General features: G+C 42.5%; 1 protein-coding gene across 23 annotated transcripts in view; it reads left to right on the forward strand.

Annotated features, from left to right (window-relative positions):
- Celf2 (CUGBP Elav-like family member 2) overlaps positions 1–27581 on the forward strand; it is a 788139-nt gene that overhangs the window by 663811 nt on the left and 96747 nt on the right. For 21 of the 23 annotated variants that reach the window (XM_048812770.1, XM_048812760.1, XM_048812761.1 and 18 more), the window contains one exon: positions 9537–9619. The exons of the other annotated variants lie outside the window; for them this stretch is intronic. In XM_048812770.1, the coding sequence (XP_048668727.1) occupies positions 9537–9619 (83 nt within the window). The remainder of the gene's footprint in view (positions 1–9536; positions 9620–27581) is intronic. 23 annotated transcript variants of the gene reach the window in all.

Below are 27581 nucleotides of genomic sequence, written 5' to 3' on the forward strand. Positions count from 1 at the left end.
GGGGGGGGGGGGGGGGAAGGATGCTACTGAAATTCTTCAGACAATTTTGACTGTTAGACCCTTGAAAATGGTCTAAAGTAAGTGGTTTATTTCAGAGAACCCAGGAAATGGAAAAAGCAGATTCCTGCAATTTTGCCCTTGATGTCTTTTCTCCATCTGTGTCACGCTTTAGTTGCAGTTTACATAATAATGGGACAGGAGGTGTTGTAGTGCACCCATCAGTCCTCAGTCTCTTTCCCAAAAGCCTTGACCATTCAATAGATTTAATATAAGTCAAAACAAAAACAGCAAAGGGGGGGGGGGCGGAAATGCCACCATTTTTCTGGCAGAGGATGTAGAGATCATGCCTGGCTTCACAGGGGCAGGGGAGGAGCAGAGGATGGTTCCTTCCAGGGACATCCCCAGGGCAGTAGTCTGGACCTTGTGGTCTGTTGGCAGGCGTGTGGTCATATAGCACATCAGGTGGCAAGTCTCAGGAAGGTTCATGGGGTGGCCACTGAGCCAGATGAGGTCAGTCTTCTGCCCTGCCTGAAAGTTGACTCAGATGTGCCATCTAGGAGTGTCCTGCTTTGGAGTGAGTCAGGACTGTTGGAGGATTGCAGGGTCACTGCCCCCTGCTCTGTTGGTGACTTTCCCAGGGGACTTTCTTGGGATGACATTCAGTGATCCAGATGGTGGCATCCTCGTAATTCAAGCACCGTAATTCAAGCACCGAAAGCAGAACAATAGCATCATTTCTCTGTTTTTGAGGTGGTAACCAGATAGTGACACTTTTTACACCCTAGTGTCGATTATATCTAAAACTCTATAAAGCCAAGCTAATGGGATGGTTTCGTTAAGTGGATTCCTATAGGATAAGGCATTTGTACTGGGCAGTTGCCATTCTAACTATGAAAGTTGCACTTTTAGAAAGGGGGGGAAAAAAACAGGGCTTTTGTCTTAGATGACTATTGGAGAGACTTTTAAAAACAAGAGGCCTAGGTTATGAGAAGACACTTGGGTGGTATGAAAGAGTCTGGTGCAGTTCCGGGGGTCTTTCAAAGTGAGGCACAGCCTATCAGGTGGCCCGAGGGTTGGTCTCCCTGTGGGGCCATCGATTTGAGGGATTCTGATCTGCCAGTAGTTATCAGAGTGGTTTTGCCTTTGCTCTTAACCTCTTATGTGACTGACAGTCTATAAAATGGGAGGGGGTAGAGGCTCAGGCTAGTGAATTTAAATTCTGTTATTCTACAGAAAGGACACAGAAGCCATGAGAATGCAATGCTACCTTAACATCCTCTCATTTTCTTACTTTTTGGTGGTTGAGAGGAATAAAGGCATGGGGTGTGCGAAAGAGATGATCTCTTCTTCCCACAGGTTGTTCCTTACTTAGCTGAGTGTCACCTTGGTCACAGTGCTCCCTGCTTCTCATCCCGTCTCTCAGCTTGTGTGATCACAGTCATTGTAGTTCACCATCCAGATACAGAAGAGCCACAGGAATGACATTTTAAGCAGGAATACATAAATGTGTGTTCAGTGGCAAGAGGGCTAAAATTTAAAAGCAGCTTATGAAAGTAGAGTAGCATCATGTTTGAAGTCATATCTTGGAGCCTGCAAAAGCAAGCCATGTGTTGAAGGCAAGATAGAAGAAATAAGCATCCAGGGCCCAGGAGCACAAGGCCATGAGTTAATAAGAGTGCATCTGAGGTGGTTCTAACTGGCAGCTCCAGATATTGGCAATGGACTTTCGACGGAGGAGAGGGCTCCATCTGTGACTCTCAGGGTACCCACGGCTTCCCAAAGCCTCTTTTTATTGTCTAAGAATTACGTTTTATCCTTGTCTTTCACCTCAAGACACTGAAGGTATGGTTGCCTTCTAGACTACTGAACTATGACCCTCTCCTTTTCTTAAGGTCAGTGCTGAGTTTTCTTTAAAAAAAAAATTAATCCAGGGGATTTTTAAGAATATTTATTTTTTAATTATAGGTGGACACAATATCTTTATGTGGTGCTGAGGATCGAACCCAGTGCCTCACGCATGCTAGGCGAGTGCTCTACCTCTGAGCCACGATTCCAGTCTCTAGGAGATTTTTGATGGAGTTTTTGAACCTCTAACTTAGTGGAAACTGGAAGTTCAGGGTCTTGGTAAGGGGCAGAGTCAGTGATTAACAGTTGAACTTGTCGTGTGAGAGAGAGTCACTTGAACACAAAATGTAGCACTCGGATCAACAATCTTTGGACTCCAATAAATGTTAAATTCTCCACATCATGTGGCTAGGATTGAGGGAGAAAACAGATCACAAGGAAATTCAAGCATGAGGAGTACGTCCTCTCTTGACTTGAACTGGCTTTCCGGCCCCTCACTTGAAGAGAGGCCAGGATCCCAATTGCAATTCAACTTGTGTAAAACAGGCACCTGATTTGCTTGCAAATGTGAATACAAAAGGGAGTTTCATTCACAGAAAGGAAAAAACCATAGCAAGTTCACTAATTTAGTCTTTCAGGGCCTTAGTTCCTTGATCTATCAGCCCCTTAGAATTCAGAGGCAGCCTGCAAAGGAATTTTCGATTTACAACATTATGACTTTGTTGATGTCTTGAATTCAAATATCTCTCTCCTTTTCTTTTGGTTCTGGGGATTGAACCCAGCATCTCATGCAAGCTAGGCAAGTGCTCAGCCCCTGAGCCATATCCCCAGCCCTCAGATATGCCTCAAATTTTGTTTGTCCACCAGGACTATTACTTTACTTTTTTTTTTTTTTAAAGTACAGAGTACAGACATCAAATGCTCATTGCACTTATTTGCCTAGATTCAGAAAGCAAAGTGGATTATGTATCTTTTAAGATGCTGAGTGACCTTAAAGACATGGTGAGCCCCTCTGAGCCCATTTGGAGGACACAGCTGCTCCTGTGCACAGTGCCATATGCCCCAAACCACCTTATTTACCACATTAGCCACAGAATTGTACAAAATCATTTTTTACCTTCTCTCCTCAGTCCTCAAGTTGTATGGTATTGTATTTCAGAATATACTTTGTAATTTTCCACATGAAAAATATTGTTGAAGAATACTATCCAAAAAGAACTAACATTTGGAATTTGAACATTCTAAATAGGCCCATTTTGTCATGTAAGAGAACATTCTATGCACGAATATTTACCCTCAGGCCAGAGGTGGCTAGCACCCCCTGTGCCTGGGGTTGGCTCCTGCCCTTGAGAGTATACATCTTTAGCTCGTGACCTGGGGTTTCTGCTCTGCAAATGACGAGTGATTTTTTTTTTTTTTTTTTTTTATAATTGGAAACCAAATCAGTAACGTCTTGTCTTTTATACTCGGGGTTTTAAAAACAGACATGTGTTTATTAAACATTGCCTTATTGTCCAAACTGTAAAGTCAAAGGCTTAAGGGAAACTGCCTTTTAAAAAATGGTTTCTTTAGAGCATCAAATCTTGCTTCTCATCCTGCCCAGTTTGGTAAAGTTTAGAAAGCTTGGTGCAAGTTTCTTTAACCAGTATGATGTTCATTTTCTTAAGGGCAGAATTTACTTTACCATCTTCTCTATAGTATCTTTCTCTAGCACTGTGTCTACACTGCCCTCCACACTTAAGAATGTAAATAAATTGTTATTAATCAGAGTAAGCCACGATGTGAACTCGTTATCTCTACATAAGCAATACTTTCCCGGACCCTGTTAGTATTATTACCAAGAGTTTCCAAGTAAAGATTTTCAAGAGAAACAGCTGTGGCTTGAAAAGATTTGTAATAATCCAGATGGTTTCTTTGAGGATAAATCTACTTGATCACTTAAAATTAAAGTCTTTCAGTAAAGTTGAGTGTTTTCTTTATGATTTTAAATACTGTGTGTGTGGGGGGGGTGCACATGTGCGTGTGTGTGTGTGTGTGTATAGATCTTGTTTGGGGTTTTGTGGGTGTGTGAGTGTGTGTGTGTGTGTGTGTGTTTGTGTTTGTGTGTGTGTCTAGATCTTATTTTAGACTTTATCTTTGGAAACAGCAAAAACCTCTAACAATGTCTCAAATTATCCAGCAATTAAGCTGGGAGAATACCTGAGGGGACTCTTTATGACAGCAGGAACAATTAGTGAAGAGACACAGTCAAACACCTACTACCCTATCTGGAGTATGTAGCACTCGGCCGCTCTAAAAATTGACACTCAGCTTCTGCGCATGATGGTATGCTGATATCTCACAATTATAATGCTGATTACAGATGGCTGTGCCATCTGAGTGTGAGCAACTGTACTGCTAAACTACCCATTTCTGGGAATCTGGGTGGTGAAAGGCTCTGAGTCCTGCTGGCGAGACTTCGAGGAGGTAGACAGAGGAGATAAAATTGGAAATAGGTAGCTTTTCTGGACTCCCTGCTTTCCCCAGTGCCCAGTGTATCCTCACTGTTTCTTGACCACCCAGAGATGCTCCCTGTGAGCCGTCTTCACAGACTGCTTACCCCAGGATCTTTCTTCCATACTCTTTACTTTCCCTTCCTAGGGGCCCTGCTCAAGTTTCAAAGTTCAACAGCAGAATAAATTCACAGCAAGATATTAATGGCCAGTAAGGCTTAATATATTACCCCTTTAAGGTACACCGGATCCTCAGAATCTTTTGGTGACCAACAAAGGGAGATATCAGTAGTGGAAATGTTAGGCTGTATACTGGCCCCAGACTGGTTCTGAAATCATCTCTCAAGTTTTACCACTGTATCTATTTCACCTGTGAATTTAAAAAAAAAAAAAAAAAAAAATCTTGGTGAGCTATAAATGGGAGGGGTTGGTAATGGACAACAGGAGGGACAATTTTTTTTTTCTTTTCATTCCAACTTCCAAAGCATTTACAAACACAGTGAATTGTTGAAATTGTTGCGACAGGAATGCCATCAAGTAACTTGGGTGTGGAATGTCACGTTTGTCTTATTCTAACTTGGCTGCTGCCACTAGAAACTCCTGAATGAGTGGATGAGGGCGAAACAAATTGCAAAATGTGAGTGCTTATTAGACATTGTCAAAGGAGCAAACCAGACAAATGGGAGGCCGCAGAAATGACCAGTGTTAAGCAGAACTAGGAGGGACCCTGGGGGTTGAGGGAGAACGGCCATTCTCAGCACTCTGTGGACAGCAGGGAACGGGAGATCCGGGAATGGGCACCGAGGCTGGCAGGACTGGCCCCTCGGATACATGTTGGAACCACTGAAGAGCGCCTGGGTTTTGTAGAAGTTTAGCTACCCACCTGACGCTGATGTTTCAAGCAGAACCTGGAGGAGGAGAGAGGCCTCTGCCCTGAATGAGATGGCTGAGCCATCTGGCATTGCAGCTGACCTGGAAACGAATCCAGTATATTTCAGACCTGAGTTACAGCTGGCGGGGGGAAACCTAGGAGACAGGTGGTTCCCTTAACAGCTGTACTTCCAGTTAGGGCCAGCAAGAAAGAAAATTTCATGCTCATTGATTGAGCCTGCCTGGGTTTTCTGGGATCTCTCTTAGCTCCCTGACCTTTTTCCATCATAATTACCATGTCGGGGCAAATAATGATACTTCTTCCTGCCTTACTGAGATAGTCTGTGCAGGTCAATGAATCTACGATTTTAAGTGAATATATTAAGTGATATATCAATTAAAAAAAGACTATGGCCGTTAGCTGGGAGAACACTCATAGAAACAACAGTCTTTCAAATACATTTTCATTTTCAAAATGTACCCAGGTCCCATTGCAGGAGAAGTACTGACTGCTGCATGGAAGGTGACTCTCTAAATTTGGAGGTCTCTATTTATTCTGCAAATTTTAAGATAACTTAGCCAAACACTGTTTTAATTAAATGAGTCATTATGTGCACCCAATGAAGTTATACGCCATTTTTAAGCCCAGTAAAGGTAAAAACAATTTTTTTTTAATGCTGAATGAAACACTGTGGCTATATATGCACACAATTTGTAATTTGGGGGTATATGGAAGATCTTAGGCAGACATGGCTTTTATTTACTGACTTGGAAGTAATAAAAGTAACACACTGTTTCCTAACTCATTCAGGAGCCAGATTATGAAACCAAAAGAAGACTCTTGGGGTGATATTTCCAGTCTTGACATCTGTCCTAGGACCCCCACATCTGTACAGGTTGTTCACCACCCAGGAGCACCCAAATGAGGCAGGGAGTGGGACAGAAATGCAGCCTCTGCTCTGCCCGCCAAGCTGCAGAAAGGGGCAATGCACACCTGGAGGTGGGACCCCATTTTCAGATCCACACAGTTTCCAAGCTGCTTGCCAGGCCTAACACCTGTGGTGCTGAGCTGCAGGTTGGTGGCAAGTGAGCCAGCAGTGACATCACCCAAGTCCTCCAGGACATCTTCCTGTGGTGTTAGAGTAAGACTGGAGCTTATCTTGGTGTAATCTTAAAAAAATCTGTTTTAAATGGGTATATACTCAGAGCTATGCATAGTTTGAAGAGGATTCCTAGTAATCGGCCCCAGACTTCACTATAGCAGGTACACAGGCAGGACAGGCCTTCGGTGAAATTGGAAAGAGCTGGAGATTTGGGGTATCTTCCTATGTTCTCCTCTGTACATTAGTCACCTTGTTCCTTTCTCCTCCTCAGTCGTTTTCCCCAAACTGCTCACACACCAGCTTTAGACTAGTACTTCTGGAAGAAAGAAAGAAAGAAAGAGAGGGGGGGGAGGAGGGAGGGAGGGAGAGGGAGGCGGGGAAGGGAGGAAAGGAAGGAAGGAAGGAAGGAAGGCAGGCAGGCCGGCCTGGCCAGGCCACCCTTCTATTCACTGGAAGAAACTTGTTCTTGGAGTAGCCAAATTAATAGTAAAATGTAAATGACTAAGAATGATTGAATGTCTCCCTCCCAAAGGGTGGCATTTGAATACTGGTGTAGCATCTGAACCCAAGGTTCCAGGGACTCTGAGGCAGGGGGAAGTGGCTGAGATTTGGTCTGGGTGTGAAGGTAGGCATGCTTCCTCCATTCCCCCAGCCCACTGTGTTGCTGGGCGGCCCACGTACCAGGACACACGAGTCCCTCTGCATGCAGCTTCTCTTTTCCTGTTGCTTTAGTCCTCTCGTGCTGTTGTGCTTAGTTCCTCCTTTTCAGTCCCCTATCACCACCCCCACCTTTTTAAAGGCCAATCTGAACTTCTCATTCTTGCCTCTGAGCATTTCTTTTTTATCTCCCAAACTTACTCTTCCTTAGTTTTCTTTTCAGCCAAGCAAACTGCTCCACCTCTGAATCTTTTTAAATTATCTCACCCCAGGAAGCTACCTGCTTGAAGTATCAGATTCTGCCTCTTTTTTTGAAGCTGTATTAAGTGAAGTTGAAATTCAGAACTTCTCTGTTGCTTCCTTGCCTGAAAGCAGACTCTGTAATCCTAGGAGAAGGAAAGCAGAACTTGTTGAGAGTGTTTGTTAGAAGCGTTCAAAAAGCTTTTCCTGTTTTTGTTTTGTTTTGTTTTGATACCAGAGATTGAACCCAGGGGGTGCTTAAGCACTGAGCCATTTCCCACTAAATTGCTTAGGGCCTCACTAAGTTGCTGAGGCTGGCCTTGAACTTGCAATCCTCCTGCCTCAGCCTTACAGACAGCTGGGGTTGCAGGCATGTGCCACTGCGCCCAGCTCCTGATTTTCTTTCTGTACTAAGCCCAGTACAGCATGGTCGGTATTTTTCTCTCTCCAAAAATGATTACAACAGCTGACTGGAAACTGGGACTTTCCTGTTTAAATTTATTCCTTGCATTGAAGCAATTCCTGTCGTTTCTCTGGGGCTTGCATTACACCAAAGAAGTTAAGATAGCTAGTTAAGTTTATCAGTTTAGTAAAATATGGACCATCACACAGTAGGGGCACATGAACCCTGGTTAAAGAAGTCAAAATAGCTGACGCACAAGCCATATAAAAATGGTCAGTCTGCCCGTGATTCTTTTAAGGAGACTTCCTAATTGTCTGTTATCCCCATCAGTCATTCAAATGACACATTTGAAGGGTTTCTCATCTTTGGATGCCTGGCATTTTTTTAAATGCCAAGAAACCAGGGATGCACTCAAGGTTTTGCATATTGAAGCTTGGTAGTCTGGCTGAATCCAGTGTAGGACAGCAGGTTCAGAATGTCTTTTCCAGATGAGGAGGGGGAGCTTCCTAAGTGTCTTTAAGAATGCAGTGTGTGGGGTTGGGGATTTAGCTCAGTGGCAGAGCCCTTGCCTAGCACGCACCAGGCCCTGGGTTGGGTCCTCAGCACTGGGGGGGAGGGGGGGGAGTGGAGAATGCAGTGTGGATGGCATTGTACTTGATTTTCCCCTACTCCATTGAATGAGTTTTATTTTGAGAAATCAAAGTGCCAGCATGTGATTCTAAATCTTCGATGGCTTGCTCTGCCCTGCCAGTTCCCGGCCCCAAAACTGTTTTGTTCCATTTTGTTCTCAGTCTTCTTTTTGTCATTCCCCTAAATAGAAGCCACATCAGGGCCTTAGTTCATTTGAGTTCATTTGTCTCTGCCCGTTGCCCTGCTGTAGGTTAAGCTCGTACCATCCCTCTCTGGCGCTGTACCTTAGGAGCCTTTCCTAAAGTTGAGGTGAAAAGTCCAGTCTTGGTGAGCACCTTGCTCCATCTTTTTCCTCATCCCCCATTTACCAAAGAAGGCCAGGCAACATCTTTTTCCTTCAAATTTCTCAAATGTTTGTCTACTTCCTTGTACAAAACGTGATTGTGCTGAGAAATTTTAATGCTTATTAACAGATGATCAACCAGTATCTTCATAAGTTGGAGAAGAGGACAGCCACCCCTCAGGACACCATTTTCTTTGGTGCAAGAGGTTGAGGGTCTCTGCCAATCTGCCCTTGGGGGGCTTCAGACTTGGCTTCCACCAGCACTTTGAAAGGAGGAATCTGGAGTTGTGATATCACCATATTTGGTACATAGGCCAGAGTCTGCAGACATCTGTTGGGGCACACACCCATTCATATTGTAACTTAATTTCTAAACAGCTCACAATATAGCCTTTCATTCTGTGGCCCACAAGGAGTGGGTGGGCGGAACTTTGTGTTATGTACCATGTAGAGATAAAGAATATGGCGCTACTAGTCCAGCTTTTAAGAAATTTATAATCCAGTTGTCTAAACGTTTGAGTTTAAAAAGTGTTTTAAAAGTGTGATGTTCTAGAGATACTCTTTAAGAAAATTACAGTTAATGTAAGTGGATGCAATTGTTATTGTGGTTAAAAAAAAAAAATAAAAAACTCCTTTTTAAGTAGTTGTACGCTCTAAGTCCCATTAACACCTCACCCAGCCACCACCTCCCACCCACATTCCTGAATAGCTGTATTCCAGATAGTTGGCGCACAGTTATGAATTGATCTCCAATGTGGGTAAAGCTAATAAATGTGATTTAGGATGAAAGGTACTGTGTAAGTGCTTGAGATGTTGTTATTACTGTTCTCATGTGCTTTATTATTTTTAAATTGTGCATCCTTTTAAGTAGATTATTTGTTCGCCACAGTCTCCATTATATCTAAGCAAAGCATTCACAGAAATTTCTAAAACCTTTTCATTTCTCTCTGTAGGTTGTTGTTTCGTAACATTTTATACAAGAAAAGCTGCACTTGAGGCCCAGAATGCACTGCACAATATTAAAACTTTACCTGGGGTGAGTCGGTTTACTTTTGTACCAAAATCACTTTATTGCTTGAAAATGGTCTTTTCAACTGAAGGTTCTAGTTATGGGTTCTTAGTGCCAAAAATGACTTTGGTCTTTTGAGGAGTGTAGGCTGACCCCTCTATTCCCCACGGCAGCCAAACCTGCTGGCCAGCCCATAAAGGCGTGCTGGCATTAACGCTGACGGCAAGAGCTCTCACACAGCCTGTCCCCTGGTTAGAAAATCAGAGTGACCCCACTGGGTACAGCAGCTGCCAAAGGGTGTTGGGTGGGCTGAGATTTTAAAAGAAAAAAACAACCCAATACACACAAGGGTTAGCAAATGGAAAAGTAAAAGCTTTTACTCACCAGGAGCCCCTTTTCAAATTTAGTCTTTGGATTTTTCTTTTGAAAGGACAAAATGTACTCTGTACAGCCATAATATTAAGCCTCCTAATGATTTCTAAACAGTCAATGGTGGTTAACAAAGTCAATGTTTTAATGCCCAATTTGGGGCTTCGTGTTGATACAGAACAGAAAATACAAAGCTTACCATCTTTTTTTCCATTTCCTTCACAATAATATTTGATGATTAGTGCAATTCACTAGAAATGAACCAATGTTGCATACAACAACTTCATCCAAGTACTTTATTCTTAAGGGATTCTGTGGTATTTTTGTACATTGCATGCTGGTATAAACTTCTGAATGCTGTTCAGATATTTTCCCCATTTGCCCAAATATCAGTGATGAGTTAATTGTGTAACATAATACTATGCATTGGTTATGATGAAGAACTTCTGGGAAACCTGTGATGATGATGATGATCTTATTGAAATCTAATTTGATTAGAATAAAAGAAAGATCAAATAACCATTTTTGATCAAATAAAAGATCAAAAACCTGATTTGATAAGAAGAAAAAAAAAAGATCAAATTACCATTTTCAGGGTGTAGCTCCGTGTCATTTACCATTCTCAGTAAGCATGCACAACGTGTGCACATTTTAACATAGGAACATGTGTCTGTCTTATCCCCCTTTCTCCCAGAAAACATAGCATTTGTTTAATTCACCCTAGACCCTGAACATTGTATGGTATTTATAGTGGCAAGATGCTCAATAAAATATTCTCAGAATATTAGCTTGTTAATTACCCAAAGTAATAAATCTTGAACCTTGATCTTGAATCACACTACTTTCGTTTTCCCTTTTTTTGATAGCAAATCAAAGAACAGAAAAGCAAGTGTATGTAACTAGGACAGTCCCTCCCAATTTAACTACTTCTCCCTGCAACTTCCAAGTTGCTTTTTAGTAAGGCTGCTGTTATTAAAGTCTAAGTGCTTTGCTTAGTGACCTAAAGGAGGGGGGGGGGGAGTATTTCAGCTTCATTCTCCATGTAAATGGAATTTTTACAACGTAATTCTGGAAGATTGCAGTGTTAGGTCATATTATTGAATGAAGCAACCAAGGCAGATTCTGGCTGAGCCAACAGTAGAGGAAAATAATTTTTTTTCTTCCAGATTTTTATTCAGATGCAAAGACCACTTTGTGTTCCTTCTCTTAAAAATAAATGCTTCACAATAATAAGCATACCACTCTATATGTGTGTTTTAAGAATTGCTTGATGGGCTGGGGCTGGGGCTCAAGCGGTAACGCACTCGCCTGGCATGTGTGGGGCGCTGGGTTTGATCCTCAGCACCACATAAAAATTTTAAAAAAGGTGTTGTGTCCACTGAAAACTAAAAAATAAATATTAAATTCTCTCTCTAAAAAAATGAGATGATAAATTGTTGTTTATCATTTAAAGTATAGTATAGTTTGCCAAATAGCACCATATTCTAACTGAATGCAGAGCTTGGTTAATTTGCATGCATCCTCTCCACTAGAAGCACAGCCTGAGCATACCTCTTCCTGGGGAGATGCTCTCCAGGGATCCACACAGGTGTGAATAGGACATGTGGAAGCACATGGAAGTACTGATGATCGTAATCTATTTGGGATAGCTTACTCTGACCCTGTTCTTAAACAAATAGCACCTTCAGTAATTTTTTTTTTTTAATATTGCACCTTTTCTTTCCCCTTAAAAATTCTGCATGTAGAATTTAGAAGTGGCAACTTTGGAGACCCATTATGAAGGATAGTATTTGGAAGCTGGAAAAGCTCATTGGTGGATTGTTTTTGGATTTCTTTTTTACCCATTTCAGTTTTATATGTCCAATTACTTGAGACAGGGTAAACAAAGACTCAAAGTCAGATCTCATTTGTAAGGCGGATAGCCCTTACAGTGTGCAACACTTGCTATTGCCATTTCAAAGTGGTAAATGGGGACAGAGGTCCACATCTGCCATTTGTTTACAGCTTGATCTGATCAGCATCACCCTTAACAGCTACAGGAAATGCATGAAAGTGGTTGCCTTTCAGTTATGTGCCTTTGGTGGACAGGAAGAAATGGGACCAGACATGAAAGATTAATGCATATTCTTGGGGAAAAAATATTACAGTGTGCCTTGCTGTTTGATTACAAGCCTTGGAATTAGTCAACATTTCCATAATTCTAAACCAATATACACCTGTTTTCCCACTGTGATGTGAAGGCACAACTTAATTTAACAGAAACCCTGCTGTGCTAAACCTCTCATTAAATACCAAGTGAGTTCGGTAATTTAAAGTTGTAGCACTACTATTTTAACTGGTTGCCTTCATATTATGAAATTAATAAGAAATTAATGATGCACTTTGCCATATGCCTTCAATTTCTTTCTGAATAAAAATAAAAGGGATAAAGAAAAATGCATCACCAGCTGACACTTTAAAGCTTTTCTGGTTGTAATCATTTTCCTGCAGATAAAATCCATTAAAAAGGCACTTGCTGCCTTTTTTTTCTAAAGTGTCCAAAACTTTCAATTTATAACAAGATCAAATAGTGTTGGGTTGTTTTTTTCCCCCTCCCTGTATGTAATTTTCTTTTGCAGTTGATGTTTTGAATCATAAGGAACTTTTATCATGCAACCAAACTTAATTAGTGTTTCAGGGTTTGCTTTTTCCTTTATGCACCATGTCCCTATCTTGAAGGGAACAAAGGACTTGGTTGGTACAGGAGGGGAAACAAACTGATAGGATTCTCTGTTATGCAGGGGAACTTGTCTCCTCTTTGATTTTAATTTAAAGGCACCCTCTTTTTTATGTGCTTCCTGGACTTTGGAGACCCTCTTTCCTGGGGGCAGGAGAAAGGATGGTGGGATTGAGGTGCAGGATCAGAGCCTTACTGATCACTGCAAAATAAATGGGGACACATTTCTCAAACCTGCCTCTCGCTATGTAACGGAGAATGATAACGGATCTTATATCTTCAGAAAGTTCAACATAAATCCCAGAAATATAGTAGTCAAAGGAAGTAAATTTTACAGCTCACCATGGACAGTAAGGAATGAGAGACTGGGAGTCACGTCCTTGGTTTGATCAAGCTCTCTAGAAATTGTTGCTTGATGCTTAAGCGACAGATCAGATCTTAGGTATGGTGCCCATTCATTATTGGTATTTCATGAGATTAATAAACCACAAATGATTATTGAGTGCCTACTCTGTGCCATGTACTAAAGTAGATATTGGGAGGAGATGGCAGACAGCAAGCCCAATATGGCCTCCAAGTGGCCTTAGCTATAAGGATGGATAGTGGATAGGCACCTAATACAAGCTTGGTTTATGCTTTAATGCTTTTCTGCTTCTGATGAAATACTGGTTCCATGCATGACTGTCCTTGAGATCCCTACAAAGTAGCACTGTTAAAGCCTGAAGGGACTATGATAGCTCTGTGTGCTTGGGCTGGGCTGCTAGGAGCCTCTGGCTGTAGTGCAGCATTGTTAGATCGGCATTTCCCACTGCCGTGCCATTTGTGTTCTCGACAAACTTTGGTTGTTTCTGCTTTCATGGTGCCACGGGTATGAGGAGAGCCTCCTTCATTGAGCATTTCAGGTAGGCACCACTGACTGGTCGTGTCATTCAGCAGAAATGTCATTGTTTGCCATTATGGATCCCAGAGAGAAATCCTCATAAAAGCCACCTGGAAGATTCATTTTATTTTCATGGACCTAATTTAACTCTATTAGAAAAAATAAAATAAAAAGACCTTGATTGAAGCACAGGAAAATCTACCGAGACCTTTCAGTAATCAGATTGTCAAGGCCAAAAATCCTTGGGCCAGTGTCAGCACCGTGCCTTATGTCATTCCTTTTTCAAGGTCTTAACACATATCGTCTCCAGCAATAAGGCTTTTTGATTGGAAATCCACAGCAGTATCATTAGAGCATTCACTGTATAAATTAATTTAATTAAGGATATAATAACAGAGAGGAATACAGTTTTGAAAAAGCTCTTAAATTTTAACAGCAAGGAGGAATCTGGAATCTAAATGTCTTGTAAAATATTAATTGCAAATTTCTTCCAGACATTTTCTCTGAGTATGCCTCACCCTTTTCTTTTTAGAGTCACTACCAGTTTTATTAAATGCAGTTTATATTAAGGAGTTACTGCCCTAAGAGAACATTTGTTTAGCGCACTCCATTTCAGCGGTGGCTCACTGGAAGGTATTTTATAACAACACACACACAATCTGAGCAAGGACGACACGTAGATTTGAGATATAAAAATAAATGAGCCTCATCCAGTGGGAGGAAGATGTAAATAAAGTGGCCTCCTGGGACCAGCGTGTTCACCCACCAGAAGTGAATGGGCCTTTTCCTGGCCTGCCCTGGAGATGATTTACCTGTGTGGGCAGGCACCTTCTCCCAAGCGGGCTTTAGCTCAGCTCTCTGTAGGACTGTCCCCGTGTCCTTTACTGGTGGAATCTAGGGCTTACTCTTTTCAACAGAACAGCTTGACACTTTCTCTTAATTTCCGCATTGTAATATATTTAAGGTACTCATTTTCTTTGAAATGCCTCTCCTGATATCTTTAATGCCTTTGATCTCAGAGCCATGATTATTAATATTTTTGCCACTACCACCACCATCATTATTATTTCTGTCATTATCTCTCAACCCTCATCTCCTCCAGACATGGGAAATTTTCTCATACTATGCTCCAACTGAATCACAACCTAACTAGGACAAGTTACGATTTTTTTATTTTTTTTTTGTTTTCCTCAGATGCCTTTCATTTAAAATTGTTAGCCGGGGGTGGGGAGGCCAGGAGATCTGTGTTCATTAAAATTGTTCACAATGGAGTTCCTCAAAGTTGTGTGTCCTGTGTAGCACAGCGAACATCCATTCATTCATTCATTCAAGAAATATTTATTGAACTTTTATTGTTTGCCAGGCACGGCTCTAGGTACCAGGGAATGCAGGAGTGCATCCATGACCTTGAAAGCTGAGTCACCAAGAAACACAGCCCATTCATACACAGTTAATGTTTACTAAAGAGTTATTTCTGCCCACAGATACTCCAAATGTTCCAAAATACAGACAATATCGATTTATGTTCTTACATGGCATGTGTAAATCAGGCAGTGGCCTGATTTGTTTCATATACACAGGTCTGTGTCTTTATAAATGTATATCCTTATGTACCTTCTCTCTCTCTCTCTCTCTCTCTCTCTCTCTCTCTCTCTCACACACACACACACACACACACACACACACGTGAATATCAGTTCAGTCAAACAGATACAGGAAGATAGCACTTCAAGTTGCATTTTCTATCCGGCTCACGGCACATTCTCACTTTACTGTTGTCAACTTTACTTTAGCCTTAGTGAACTGTCTCAGTTCCTCAGCATAGTGATAGTTCTTACGTGTAGATTAGGATTGTGGCTGAGTCATATTGCAAGGGGAAGTGTCCTTGAGAAGGGCCATTGACTAGTGATGCTCCTTGCTGTCCATCTGAACAGAAGAGTCAGGGTCACTGCCCTGAAAGCCTCTGGAGTCTAGGGAGCAACATTCCGTATGAGACATTGTGTCTACAAGATAGTTTCTGTGAACACTTCCTAGGTAGCAACCCAACATATAAAAAGTGTTTGCTATGCAACATATAAATAGGACATCCATTTGTGTACTCTTTGGATTTACACTTATAGAGTTCAACCTGGGCTGAAATATTTGGCCTCATGGGACTGCATAGAGAAGAACCATTACCTTGCTGTCTGTATTGCTTCCATGTAATAATTGTCCCACAGAAATAAAAACTGAACAAGGGCTGGGGCTGTAACTTAGTGGTAGAGCATGTGCATAGATAGCATGCTTAAGATCCTGGGTTCACCCTCAGTGTCTGTCTGTCTGTCTGTCTGTCTCTGTCTCTCTCTCTCTCTCTCTATCTCTCTCTCTCTCTTACACACACACACACACACGCTGAACCAAAAAGTACGTTCTTTTTCTTTAGAATGACTTTTCTATGATGTAGAGTGCCGTGGTTTAACTGCGCAGGAGTCGCCTCAGTGCAGAATCCCCTTCCCACCCCAGCAGCCACACCAGGATGAAGGAGTAGGGTCAAGGTGGGGAACCAGCCCCAATTGGGATTCAGCCAGGAACCACACGATTGTGCCCAGCTCATCAGTTTAGGACGGAAACAGTTGGAGGATGGAGAGGAACCCTGAGACCAGTGTTTCCCATCTGGGAAGGTATATTTTCATACCTCACAAAAGACCATGGGAAGTTGTTTATTTCACCCATCATGAGTTTTACGTGCCACCTGAATAGTGGGTGGGTTTGCATTGGGCTGACCATCTACCAACCCAGTAACTTTAACTGGCAATTATTTTGTATGTCTTTGATTAACTGAAATGAAGAACTGGGTGCTTTTAAAACATGACTCATTCAATACAAAAACATCTATGGGAGAAGATTGATGAGAATTCCTGAGTGGTAAAAGGTTGAAAAATGCCAGGAGAGGGTCAAATCAGGAACCCATCGCCCTGATTTTTAAAAATTGCTCACAATGGAGTTCTTCAAAGTTGTGTGTTCTGTGGAAGGTGTTATTATTTTATTTTGCAAACAGCATCATCTCAATGACATGCCTAATTAATAGGACTGTTGTAAGCACTTACAAAAGAAAGTCTAGGTTCCCTGGCACTGGTTCCTGATCAGATTTGCAAAATTGCTCGTCATTGTTTGAAGGATGTTGGCAACATGTCGTTATTATCGTGTGAGGGTATGGTAGGGGGACATGATGGCAAAATGAAGTAATAGATTCCAGAGATAATCATTTCCCTATGATAGTACAAGAGTAAATTGGAACTGTTAAGTTCACTTCTGTAGACCCCAGTTCCCAAAAGACTCAGAAGATTTCAAAAGAAGATCGGAGGGGGGAAACATTCATGAATTGGATTAAAGGTCTAGATGGAATTACAAGGAAAGAGGTTATGATGGTGAAATGAGAAAGGAGGAAGTTTGAAATAAAATTGGGCAATCATCCAAATTCTGTCGTTAGAATCTAGGGTCTCTAAGAATTCATCACTTGACTAGAACTTGAGTCCTTTGCACGGGAGAGGGGCACAGCTTAGTAGACTGTATCCACCTGACATGGGCTGGCCAGTTCAGGGCCTCAAGCTTTAGGCCACACAAAAATTATGACCTGGGTGAGCATGGAGAGAATTCTCGTGGGAATCCCAAGGTTCTTCCCAACCCAACAAGAAGCAGAGAATGACTGAACCTGGGGAGGCTGAGGCCAGGGCAAAGGGATCCTTAAAACTGCACTGTATGGCCAGATGTAGTTCATTCAAGGGACCGACGCTGGTCACCTAGGAGGAGGCAGATGGGAACAAAGCTTCTGTGTTTCTTTTCTTGTTTTAGCCATAGACTGTCATAGCACCCAGGTGCTCGAGAAGTCTCATACGCTATTAAAGTTGTTTTGATAATAAAAACGTATTTCAGGACCATATCATTATAGCTCTCACTACCCACAAGTCACTGAGATGAAAAGATGAACAGTAAACCTTGCATGTGGGAGCCTGCAGAACGGGACACGGTGACAGATGTTCCTTATACTCTTGGTCGTTCCTGGCCGTCATTGCTTCCCTCTTCCACCAGCACTTTAAAACACTTGAAATTCCTTCCAATCCTCTGCAAGACACAGTGGTCAGACCAGGACTCTTAGAAGAAAAATCCTTTTCAATCTTGTGGAATGTTCTTTGACTTCCTTGCCTTGTGGTCATGTCTTGGTTAATGGTGGTGGCGGGGGTGGGGGTGTGGAATCGACCTGTATGACCTGACTTGCTTCAGTTATTGGTTAGGATTTGAGAGTAACGTTTTAGACAAGTCTGGGTCATTCCAGACTCACTCACTCATTTGGAGATTCTCTAGGCCTCTGCTTCCCTTGCCCTCTGGTCAAAACCTACCAAGGAGCTCAGCACTCAGTTTTCTCACCAGGGAACAGAGGAAGGAAAGGGAAGGGGATGAACTCCATCCAGCAAGTCAGCCCAATTCCTTGGTTTGATGTGAAGGGGTGTTTGGCCTATTGAGGTTTCAGGATTACTGGTGGATTTCCTTTATCTCTTTGATTCCAGCCCCCCATTAGCATGGATCAGTGAGTCATCTGTGTTTGTAAATAGTATTATGAGGTTTTTTTTTTTTTTTATCTGTTATCCCTTCTAAAAATATTTCAGGTGATGCACTGATAATGCTCATCTTGTTATACTGAGGACACCTGAGGTGCCAGAGATTCAGTTCACTTCTCTGACCTTCCCTAGAAAAGCAGTGATAGAACTAGAAAGAGAGGCCTGGTTACTCCTCCAGTAGCTTGGGTTTAGGCCATTGTCCACCACACTTTAGGGAATGAGAAACATGGCTTGAGCCAACATAATAACAAAGATCTTAAAAGTAGTTCCTATCTTCAGATTTCCCACATGGAGACTCCATAACTTTAATTTTCACCAAGGCACATGTTGTATAGTCCCCCATTTTAAAGCTAAAACTCAAAGAAAGTGAGTAACTCATTTGGGGTGACCCAGCTGGCCACTGAGTTTATAGGCAGTCAGACTCGAACCAATGTCTCTGGACTCTGAAGCCAGGGGACTTTGCACCCTGCTTGCCAGTCCTGGCTCTGGATGGCATTAAGGGGTCTCACAAGGACCACATTTGTCCCTTTGGGAGTTGTTCCAAAATAAATCAGAAGCCTCAGTCCTTCCCAGTACGGCAGCTCAAGATGCAGTATCCTGAGCTGATAGTGAGTTTGGGCTAGCTGGGATGTGCCAGTCTCAGCTGTGTGGGATGGAGCCTGGGATCAAAAGTCAGCCAGACACCCTCCCACCTACCTCACCACCACCACAAGCTCATCCCACTACAGCAGACATTTGGCACACGGGGACTCAGCTTGGTCCTGGACATCAAGCCGTCCTCTCTCGTGCAGGTCCAGGTCTTGTGTGGTGGGTGAAGCAAAGTGTTTACTTGACACTGGGGTAACAACATTACTAAGGAAGAGCTCTCCGGGAGGAAGCTGCAGCTCAAAGACTGTCATGACTGTAAGAGAAACTGCTTTGCAAAAATCATTATAAATGCAACACCTTTCTTTGGAGGAGTGTAGCTTTACCAGCACCCTCTCATTGACATTCATGTTATTAGGGTGCTTTTCTTTATCTGCATCCACAGGCTTTGAGGGCCAGCCCACAATCTGCATTCTAATGCCTCTCTCCATCCAGCTGGCCTCCCTCCCCTCCCTCATCTCTCTGCTTCCAGAAGGGCAAGGTAGGCACCTGCAGATCATCTCAAAAGAGGGAGCAGAATCCCTGTTACCTACAACCCCAAGCATGAAGCAGCAGGGAAAAGAGTAGGCTGTGGCCATGGCCCGAAGTTGGGAAACAACTAGAAATTTCACCCACCCGCAATCAGCATGCCCTGCTGCTCTTAAAAATGCCTGGAAGCCTTCAGAAAGCAAATAGTTCTACTCTGTTATTTTATTGATGAGGAAACTCCAGTCTCAGCAGAGAAGTCCACATAATCATCTCAGCTTCTGAGATGAGTGAGCAACTGGACTCTGCTGTAATGAGGCACTAGGAAGTGGAACCACCCAGCAGACACCACACAGTGGTGTGATGAGATGGAGCACAGCACTTCTGGGCCAGGGCTACAGTCCTGGGCTCAGTGACGTCAAAGGCATGGAGACTCTGTCAGCAGAGGTGCCTCTCACTGAGGGCCTAGAAGCTTGGACATTCCTGCCCTCCTCTTCCCATCCTGCCATCTACTCTGTTTAGTCCTTCCAGAATATTCTCCCTCTTCATCAAGAGGCAGGTTAGCATGAGAAGCAGAAGCACTAACTAGGATATTAAGTGCTGTGGTTAGTTCTGTCTGGCCGTCACTTCCTGGTCTCTGTTTTCGCATGGACTCAAATGAGTGTCATGTTTGGAGGCAGAGGCTTAGGAGACCTCCACCACTTTGCTAGTTGTCAGAGGAGGCACTAATGTTGGTATGGTGGGCTTTGGAGCCTGGAGTTAGACCAAGAAATGCTCAGCAATCACTAGGCTCACCTTCCACCACACTATCGCACATCAGGGACAGGAAGGACTGAGTGAGCGTGAAGAAAGTAGAGGTGAGTTTCCTGGAAACTCACCTCTACTTCTGAGGCTTAACTCAGTGATTGTAGGTCATAGCACTTGTGTGTGTGTGTGTATTTTTTCTTTTTCTTTTTTTTTTTGGGTACCAGGAATTGAACCCAGGGACACTATAGCTTTACCACTGAGCCACATCCCCAGCCCATTTACATATTTTATTTAGAGACAGGGTGTTGCTGAGTTGGTTAGGGCCTCACTAAATTGCTGAAGCTAGCTTTCAACTTGCAATCCTCCTGCCTCGGTCTCCAGAGCCAAGCATATATTTTGAACTACGAAATCCAACACTTCATATTTACCCAAACACATATTATTGTTTCTTTAAAAGACCCTGTATTTACACCAGAAACTGTGTCAGATATCTTGTATTAAGTAGCATATGGGATACAATATAGAGTAAAAGTACTGTCAGCAAGTCATAGGGATCAGAAAGTAGAAAGTTAATTGCTACCATAGCACATGTTTTACATGCTGGGTATAAAGTCAACAGTAGTTATAGAACTTCAGGATAAGGATATTTCTGGAAAATGTTGCTTCTGTAAATGTTTTGTCTGTGATTGCTGTTTTCAATGACTTTCAGAAATTAAATAATTTGACCAAATAACAATAAATGTTCGATTGATGAAAGTAGCCATTAACATTTATTGAGTGATAACTATGTCCTGGGAACTATGCCAAGAGCTTTATAGATACCGATCTTATGTAAATAATAAGACAATACTTTGTTTTTTGACTCTGGTTGCCTTTTCAACTAGAAGTCTGTTGCTTAAGTTCAAGACAGTTAAAGGGGCAATACCCATTAGAGAAAACTTTTCTAATGACAAATCAGTGAATATCTTTTGTGACTAATGATCAACCTACTCCAACTAGATTTAAGTACAGTAAGCCCCTTCTTGGGGGTGAGGGGTTGCCTAGTGAATGTCTGAAATCACAGATAGTTCCAAACCCTATATATTGCTGTTTCTTCTTACACTTACATACAGTACAGTGTTGATATGGTAGACAAAGGAATGATTGGCGTCCAGGCAGAACTGAGCAAGACTTCATCATGCTATTCAGAATGGCATGCAATTTAAAACTTACTCCTTAATTTCTGGAAATTTACATTTAATATTTTCAGACTAGGGTAATTGAAACCCTTGACTATGGGTAATTGAAACCATGGAAACCTCTGATAATGGGGCCTGCTATATGAAGTAAAAGGCAACTTCCAGTCCATGGAGACTAACCTCAGCCTGTCTTTCTGTCCTTTGCTCGTATCTGACTTAGTTTACAAATATTCGTAGATCCTGTCATTTAAGTAGGCGCAGAAGCTTTAGCCTAGATTTTGATTAGTTCCCTCTTTTCTGCGGTTCACAGAGGCACTAACTAGAATCACAACTCTTAAAAAAATATTCTCACAAGTACCACAGATACTTGTTAGTTGTTAGAGAATCTCAGTTACCCCTCAGTCACCGCCGTCTAGATATAAAGCCTCTATAAGTCATTAACAAAATCTAAATATCAGTAAGGACAATTAAAAATAAGAGTCAAAAGCCAGGGAAATCCTAAAGCTCATTGCAGTCGATTTTTGTTTGTTTGGATTTGTCATATGGGCTAATAGAGGAAGAAAGGGCCCAGGGAGGAAAGCAGGCCAGAGCCAGTGACACACTACAGGCACAGACGCATGTGTTATTCAGCCTTCTCACTTCACAGATGAGGAAACCGGAGCCCAGAGAGCTCAGCTATAGCTTATGTGAAAAATGTCACACTGCCAGTTAGCAGTGGAGGCAGGACAGCAAATCATGTCACTCTCTACAATTTATCCACAAGATCATGCCAAATACATTATTTTAAAACATCAGAAATGCAGGGCCCAGATTACCAGTCGGTCTGTGATGTTACCCCCCAGGATTGAGGCTGTTGAACTTGATGCCTCCTTTTCTCATTTCCATTCTCTAAGAAGGACCCAGAGAGTTATAATAATATTCTTCCCAGCCATTTACCTAAAAGGAGGTAGATGCATTTATAAAGAATTGATGAAGAGCATGGAAAGTAAATGGTCCTTAATTCTTAAGTCTATTTGCATTTACAACTCAGGCAGTAATGTGCAACTGAGGCTGCGCAATAAAACCGCTTGCAGAGCTTTAAAAAGTACCATAGGCGAAGTAAAGAAGGATCTCTAGGATGGGAACCTGGCATCGGTATTTTTAAAGCACTACAAATAAGTCCAGGGTTGAAGCTGGTTTGAGAAGCACTGTTGGAGGAATGAGCCGTCATTAACCCCAAGGGCTGGGTGTTGATAACTTGTTTCCCAGGTCCACCCTTCATGGGGACATACTCTTATCTCCTGACCGTCTTCCCACAAGTACAGCATAGTTCTGCTAACTCGGTGTGCTTTGTGAATTGGCAACATTGCAGTCATCTGAGAACACATTCAAAATGCCCAGACCTGCATTTAAATTGGATCCCCTGGGCTGGGGTTGTGGCTCAGCAGTAGAGGGCTCATTTAGCACGTGCAAGACCTCACTTAGCACGTACGAGGCCCTGGGTTCGATTCTCAACACCACAAAAAAAGAAATAAATGACATGGAGGTATTGTGTCCAACTACAGCAATATATATATACATATATATATATATGTATATATATGTATGTATGTATATATATATATATATATATATATATATATATATATATATATAAACTGGATCCCCAATCCTTCCAAATGTACACAGGTAACTGAGGTGACAGATGTGAGTGTGAGAGCTTGATTTTGATAGTCATTTCACAGTGTATCTTAGCTATGTATCAAAATATCACTCTGTGCATTGTAAAAAATAAAATTATTTAAAAATTAAACCTGGGTGATACATACAGTAACATTTGAGAAGCGTTGTTCAGTGGGGCTAGGCCTTACCAATGCTGTTTTCCTGGGTCTCACGGTATACAGAAGACAGCCCTGAATGTAAGGAAATATGCACCTCTTGTACCCACGGAATTGGTGTGTACTAAAGAAGAGCAAGATCTGCTGTGGCTTTGAGGCTTCACCTTCCTGACTTTTCAGATGTTCTGAAAGTGGTGTGGGCTAACCTTACCATCCAGGACAGAAGGTAAAGCAGTGAGTAGGAATAGGAGAACATCCTGTCTTCTACTGTCTTCAAATGGGTGATTACCTCTCGCCTCCCATCTGTACTCTAAAACCTGAATGGGACTCACATGGAATTAGGACATCCTGACTATTAGGGAATAAGTGGAATTGGTACTATTTTTAGCACAGTTTTTCTGGCCAGAATAAGCTAATTCTAATGCATGAGGAGCAATTTTCTGCCATAAAGAGTTAATCAGTAATACTCAGCAGCCCTTTTCCGCTTTGTAGAAACCATAGGAGTGTGGGTTCCCTGCCGCTTCATCATTCATGGATTTGAAATTCCTTACCGGGAAAGCAAAGCATTTATTATCCTGTTTTTCTTGATACCCGCAGCTTGAGAGACTTTTGCTGACAAAGAAAATTTAGCTACCATATGAATGCTAGAGTAGAATGCTCCACGACATAAGAAGTATTAGATATACACACATCACTCTGCAATTTGGAAGGCTTGGAGAGAGGGTCATCTGCCCTAAGCACTTGTGACATATCCCTTTGAGCTTGTTCTAGATTCCCATCCTTACTACTTGTGAATCTGGAGACGCTGTTCACATTTTGAGTTATTCTTCATCACTTAAAGTACAGCCAACTTCCATGGTAGCAATATGTAAGCACCAAAATCATTTATTGCTGCATAAAACTGAAGCTGACCATGGCCAGCATGTGCCTAAATTTAGCAGCACTGATTATGAGACCAGCATCAATGAGTGAGCAGCAGTTAGCTGACCAATAAGTAGCAGGGATCCAAGGACAGAGGATCCACGTGGAAAAGGAGGCAGTGGAGCAGGAGAAGCAAGAGCATATGCCCCAAGAAGAAATCAGACGCAAGGTCCCACACTGACTCTGCAGTGCATTAGACCTGCACAGAAAAGAGCATCTAGGAGGAGTGCGTACAGTGGGAGATGAACACCAGGCTTCTCTTAGAACTTAAAATACAAATAAGCATGGTCTGTTTATTTTGCTCATGGAAGCCAAACTACCGACTCTAGAGGAAGAAATCCTGCCAGCTGAGTGTGTGTGTTTGATATAGTTCACCCTTACAATCTTCTACCCACTTTTGCATTTTGGTATCTGTGTAGAGCTGAGTTAATAGATTTGAAGCTTAAAAAAAAAAAAAATAGACTGGGGGCTGGGGTTGTGGCTCAGTGGTGGAGCGCTTGCCTAGCATGTGTGAGGCACTGGGTTCAATCCTCAGCACCACATAAAAATAAATAAAGGCATTGTGTCCATCTACAACTTAAAAAAATTTTTTTTAAAACTTGATGCATTTTTGGAGATTCATAAACCTTATTTTCTGGTCAGCGTCTGTGCCCTGGTCAGAGGAGCTGAATCTCCTTCACCCTTAGTCTTGGGGAAGAAGGTTAGAAGTAGGTTGTTCGTCCAGCGTCAGGATCACACATCACAATCAGCAGGTCAGCTCACTAGTGAAGATAAGTCTGGACTCTGGAGCTGCTTGACTAACTACAAAATCTCCTTGTTGTCTGAAAAGGAAGGAAGGAGCAAAACTAAAGATGCTTTGGTCCTTGTGCCAGTCTTTGGTAGCGCATCTGAGATGTGCTTTGACGATGACCATGTAGAAGTGGACTGTCCTGGTTTTAAGAACACACTCGTGTTATATTTTTATGTAATTGGCTTCAGAGGAGATAGGCACGCAGGCTCCTGGATGCAAGAACATGCCAGGTACATGTCAGTGCTCTGATGAGAGGCAGATCTGTCAACGGCAACTGTGCCAAGCGCCTGGTTCCCAAAAATAGCATCCCACGGTCTTACATAACCACAGCAGCATTTGTCACGTAGATGCTGTAGTTTGTATGCTCCGGGTATGTTCTCAGGCATCCAGTGTTGACTTTCTTCCCTAAATGTGATTGTGCACTTCAACTTTTACTGCTATGTGGATACGAAACATTTCCAGTGAAAAAGCTTTGCTGAGAAAGATCAGATGCACTTTAGACTTTCATAAAACTCTATAAGAACGAAGGAATGAGTACACCAGCTGGTCAGACCCAACTTGGCTTTATGAAAGGGAAGGTTGGCTCTGAACGTGGAAGGAGCTGTCCTGGAGCAAAGTGAGGGTAACAGCAGCACAGAAAGACCACCCCAGCACCTTCATTGCACAGAGAAATGAGACGTCGTTCACGACACTTTCTCCCCAAATACGGGAATTACAGTGTGTATAGGGATGGCAATCAGAGAGTGTGATGAAGTATTGCCCTGTAAGCATCTGTGTCCTGACAGTTCTGTTTTCATCCCTTTCTTCTCAAACTACATCACCTCCTTAGGTCCCTGTCATTCATTCGCATGACTTCTACAGCCTCCCTAGGCTACTGACTGGCATCTCTCCTGACATCACACTTTTCTGCTAAGCCCCAGTCCTAGATATCCAACATCTGTTATGGAACCGCTCCATCCAGATGGTCCACCAGAAATTCTAATACTGAAGTCATTCTTTTCCTGCCACCAACCAGGGCCTGTCTCAGTGAGGTTAACCAACCAAGACAAAAGCTAGACGGCAGCCTCACCTTCTCCTCTTCCTACATGTCCCCGTAATGTCCCCCATTTCTGGTCAGTGAGATAATCCTATGTCCTACTGTAGTTCCCTCTCTCACCAGTTTGGACCACAGGGACCGCAGCTATGTGAAAGCCCAAGGAACTGGATCTACGGGTTTTCGAGATTGGCCCTGTGGTAGCTCTGCTCCTAGAATGGGCACAGATAGGGCGGAATAGAGTGGGGCGCTGGGGTAGTGCCCTCAGCACACTCGGGGGAGGGTGTGAAGAGCATTGTGTCTTGTGGCAGGAGCAAAATGCGACTGCTGAGTTCAGAGGGGAAGAGTCCACACCAGGCCCCTTTTTCCCTTCGTTTCTAGGACATTCTTGACCACACATTCTACCCCATCCATATGACACCACACTCTCGCTGTCCCACAGTTCTGGGTGGAGAAGTAAATATCCCTTCATCGTGGTTCCCTGTTCCATGGGTCTGCATTTATCCTGTGAGCTGCTGTACCTTATTGCCTTCTGCTGTTGACACCTCAGTCTCTTCCATGCCAAGCTCCAGATTCCCCGGAGCCTTCTCAGAGGCCAGCTTAACACCCTGGGCCACAGATGGTGTTCAACAAGTGTCCGCTCAGTGTCCTCTCAACATCTTTTATTCAGGTTCCCCTCCTCCCATGTGTGTGTGTGTGTGTGTATGTGTGCACACCCATGTGGATGTATATAAAACTCCAGAGTTCTTCACAGACTGGTGGGGCAGTGGTCTCTCTGGCCCCCACCACTCTTCAGCTGTACAAAGTAGAAGCACAAGGCAAGCCATGAGTCTGTGCAGTTCACCAGGGACTTCTTGCTCTGATCACAGTCCTTAAGTGAATGAAGAAAAGTTGTGACCATAGAGTACTTTACAGGTTGCTGTGCACTTTCATTTATGTTATCCAATGTTGTTCCTGCATTCATGCAGCAAGTTTTCTGACACGACCTTTGCTTCAAATGTGAGTTTGCCTGGGCTGGGGGTATAGCTCAGTTAGAGTTCAGTAGAGTGCTTGCCTTGCATGCACAAGGCCCTGGGTTCAACCCCCAGCACCAAAAAAAAAAAAAAAAGGGGGTCAAGTAATTTACTAAAAGTATTTGCAGTTGGCAAAACCAAGACGCAAACCCAGACGTTATGATTATGTGGCATTCTTCTACTACAAGACTAAGAGCCCAAGCCTCCCAAGTTCCTGTTGAGTGCTACATGTCCAGAGCTGTAAGAAATCATTAAAACAGAAGAGATCTAGAACAAATGCTGTCCATAAATGATTTTTAGTTTGTTCTTTATCACTCCCACATTTTTTGCCTCATGTATTTCTTATCTAAGTTTGCCTTTGCCACTTAAATTTTGGCTGTATGCTATGTATTTGGAGACCAAAGCCCTGAATTTGACATGTAGAAGACTGAGCTTCAGGGAAAGGGTATTTATAGAACAACCAAACCGTCATAATTTCCCTAAGCTCTGCCAATGAGTAATTTCCAAAGTTGGTAAACGATCTCACACATTCAAGTAGAAGGTGGAAATCAAATTGAGACAGTGAAATGAAGCTCAATCTCATAAAGAATTAGTAGTACTGGAGGAGAGATCTTCATTTGGCAAAATATCAACCAAAGTTAGTGTGACTTATAGAAGATGAGATGAATAAATATAGCTGCTAAAAACAATATCAGATGTCTTGCTCAGATGTTTAATGGATTCGCATTTTAAACATGGGTTCTATGAAATAGCCCTTAAGGCATTTTTCTAAACTTGTCCTCTATTTTTAGTAGGGATTTTTTTTTTTTTTTTTTTTTTT

Source organism: Marmota marmota, unplaced genomic scaffold (genome assembly GCF_001458135.2).
Source record: "Marmota marmota marmota unplaced genomic scaffold, marMar, whole genome shotgun sequence".
NCBI lineage: Eukaryota > Metazoa > Chordata > Mammalia > Rodentia > Sciuridae > Marmota > Marmota marmota.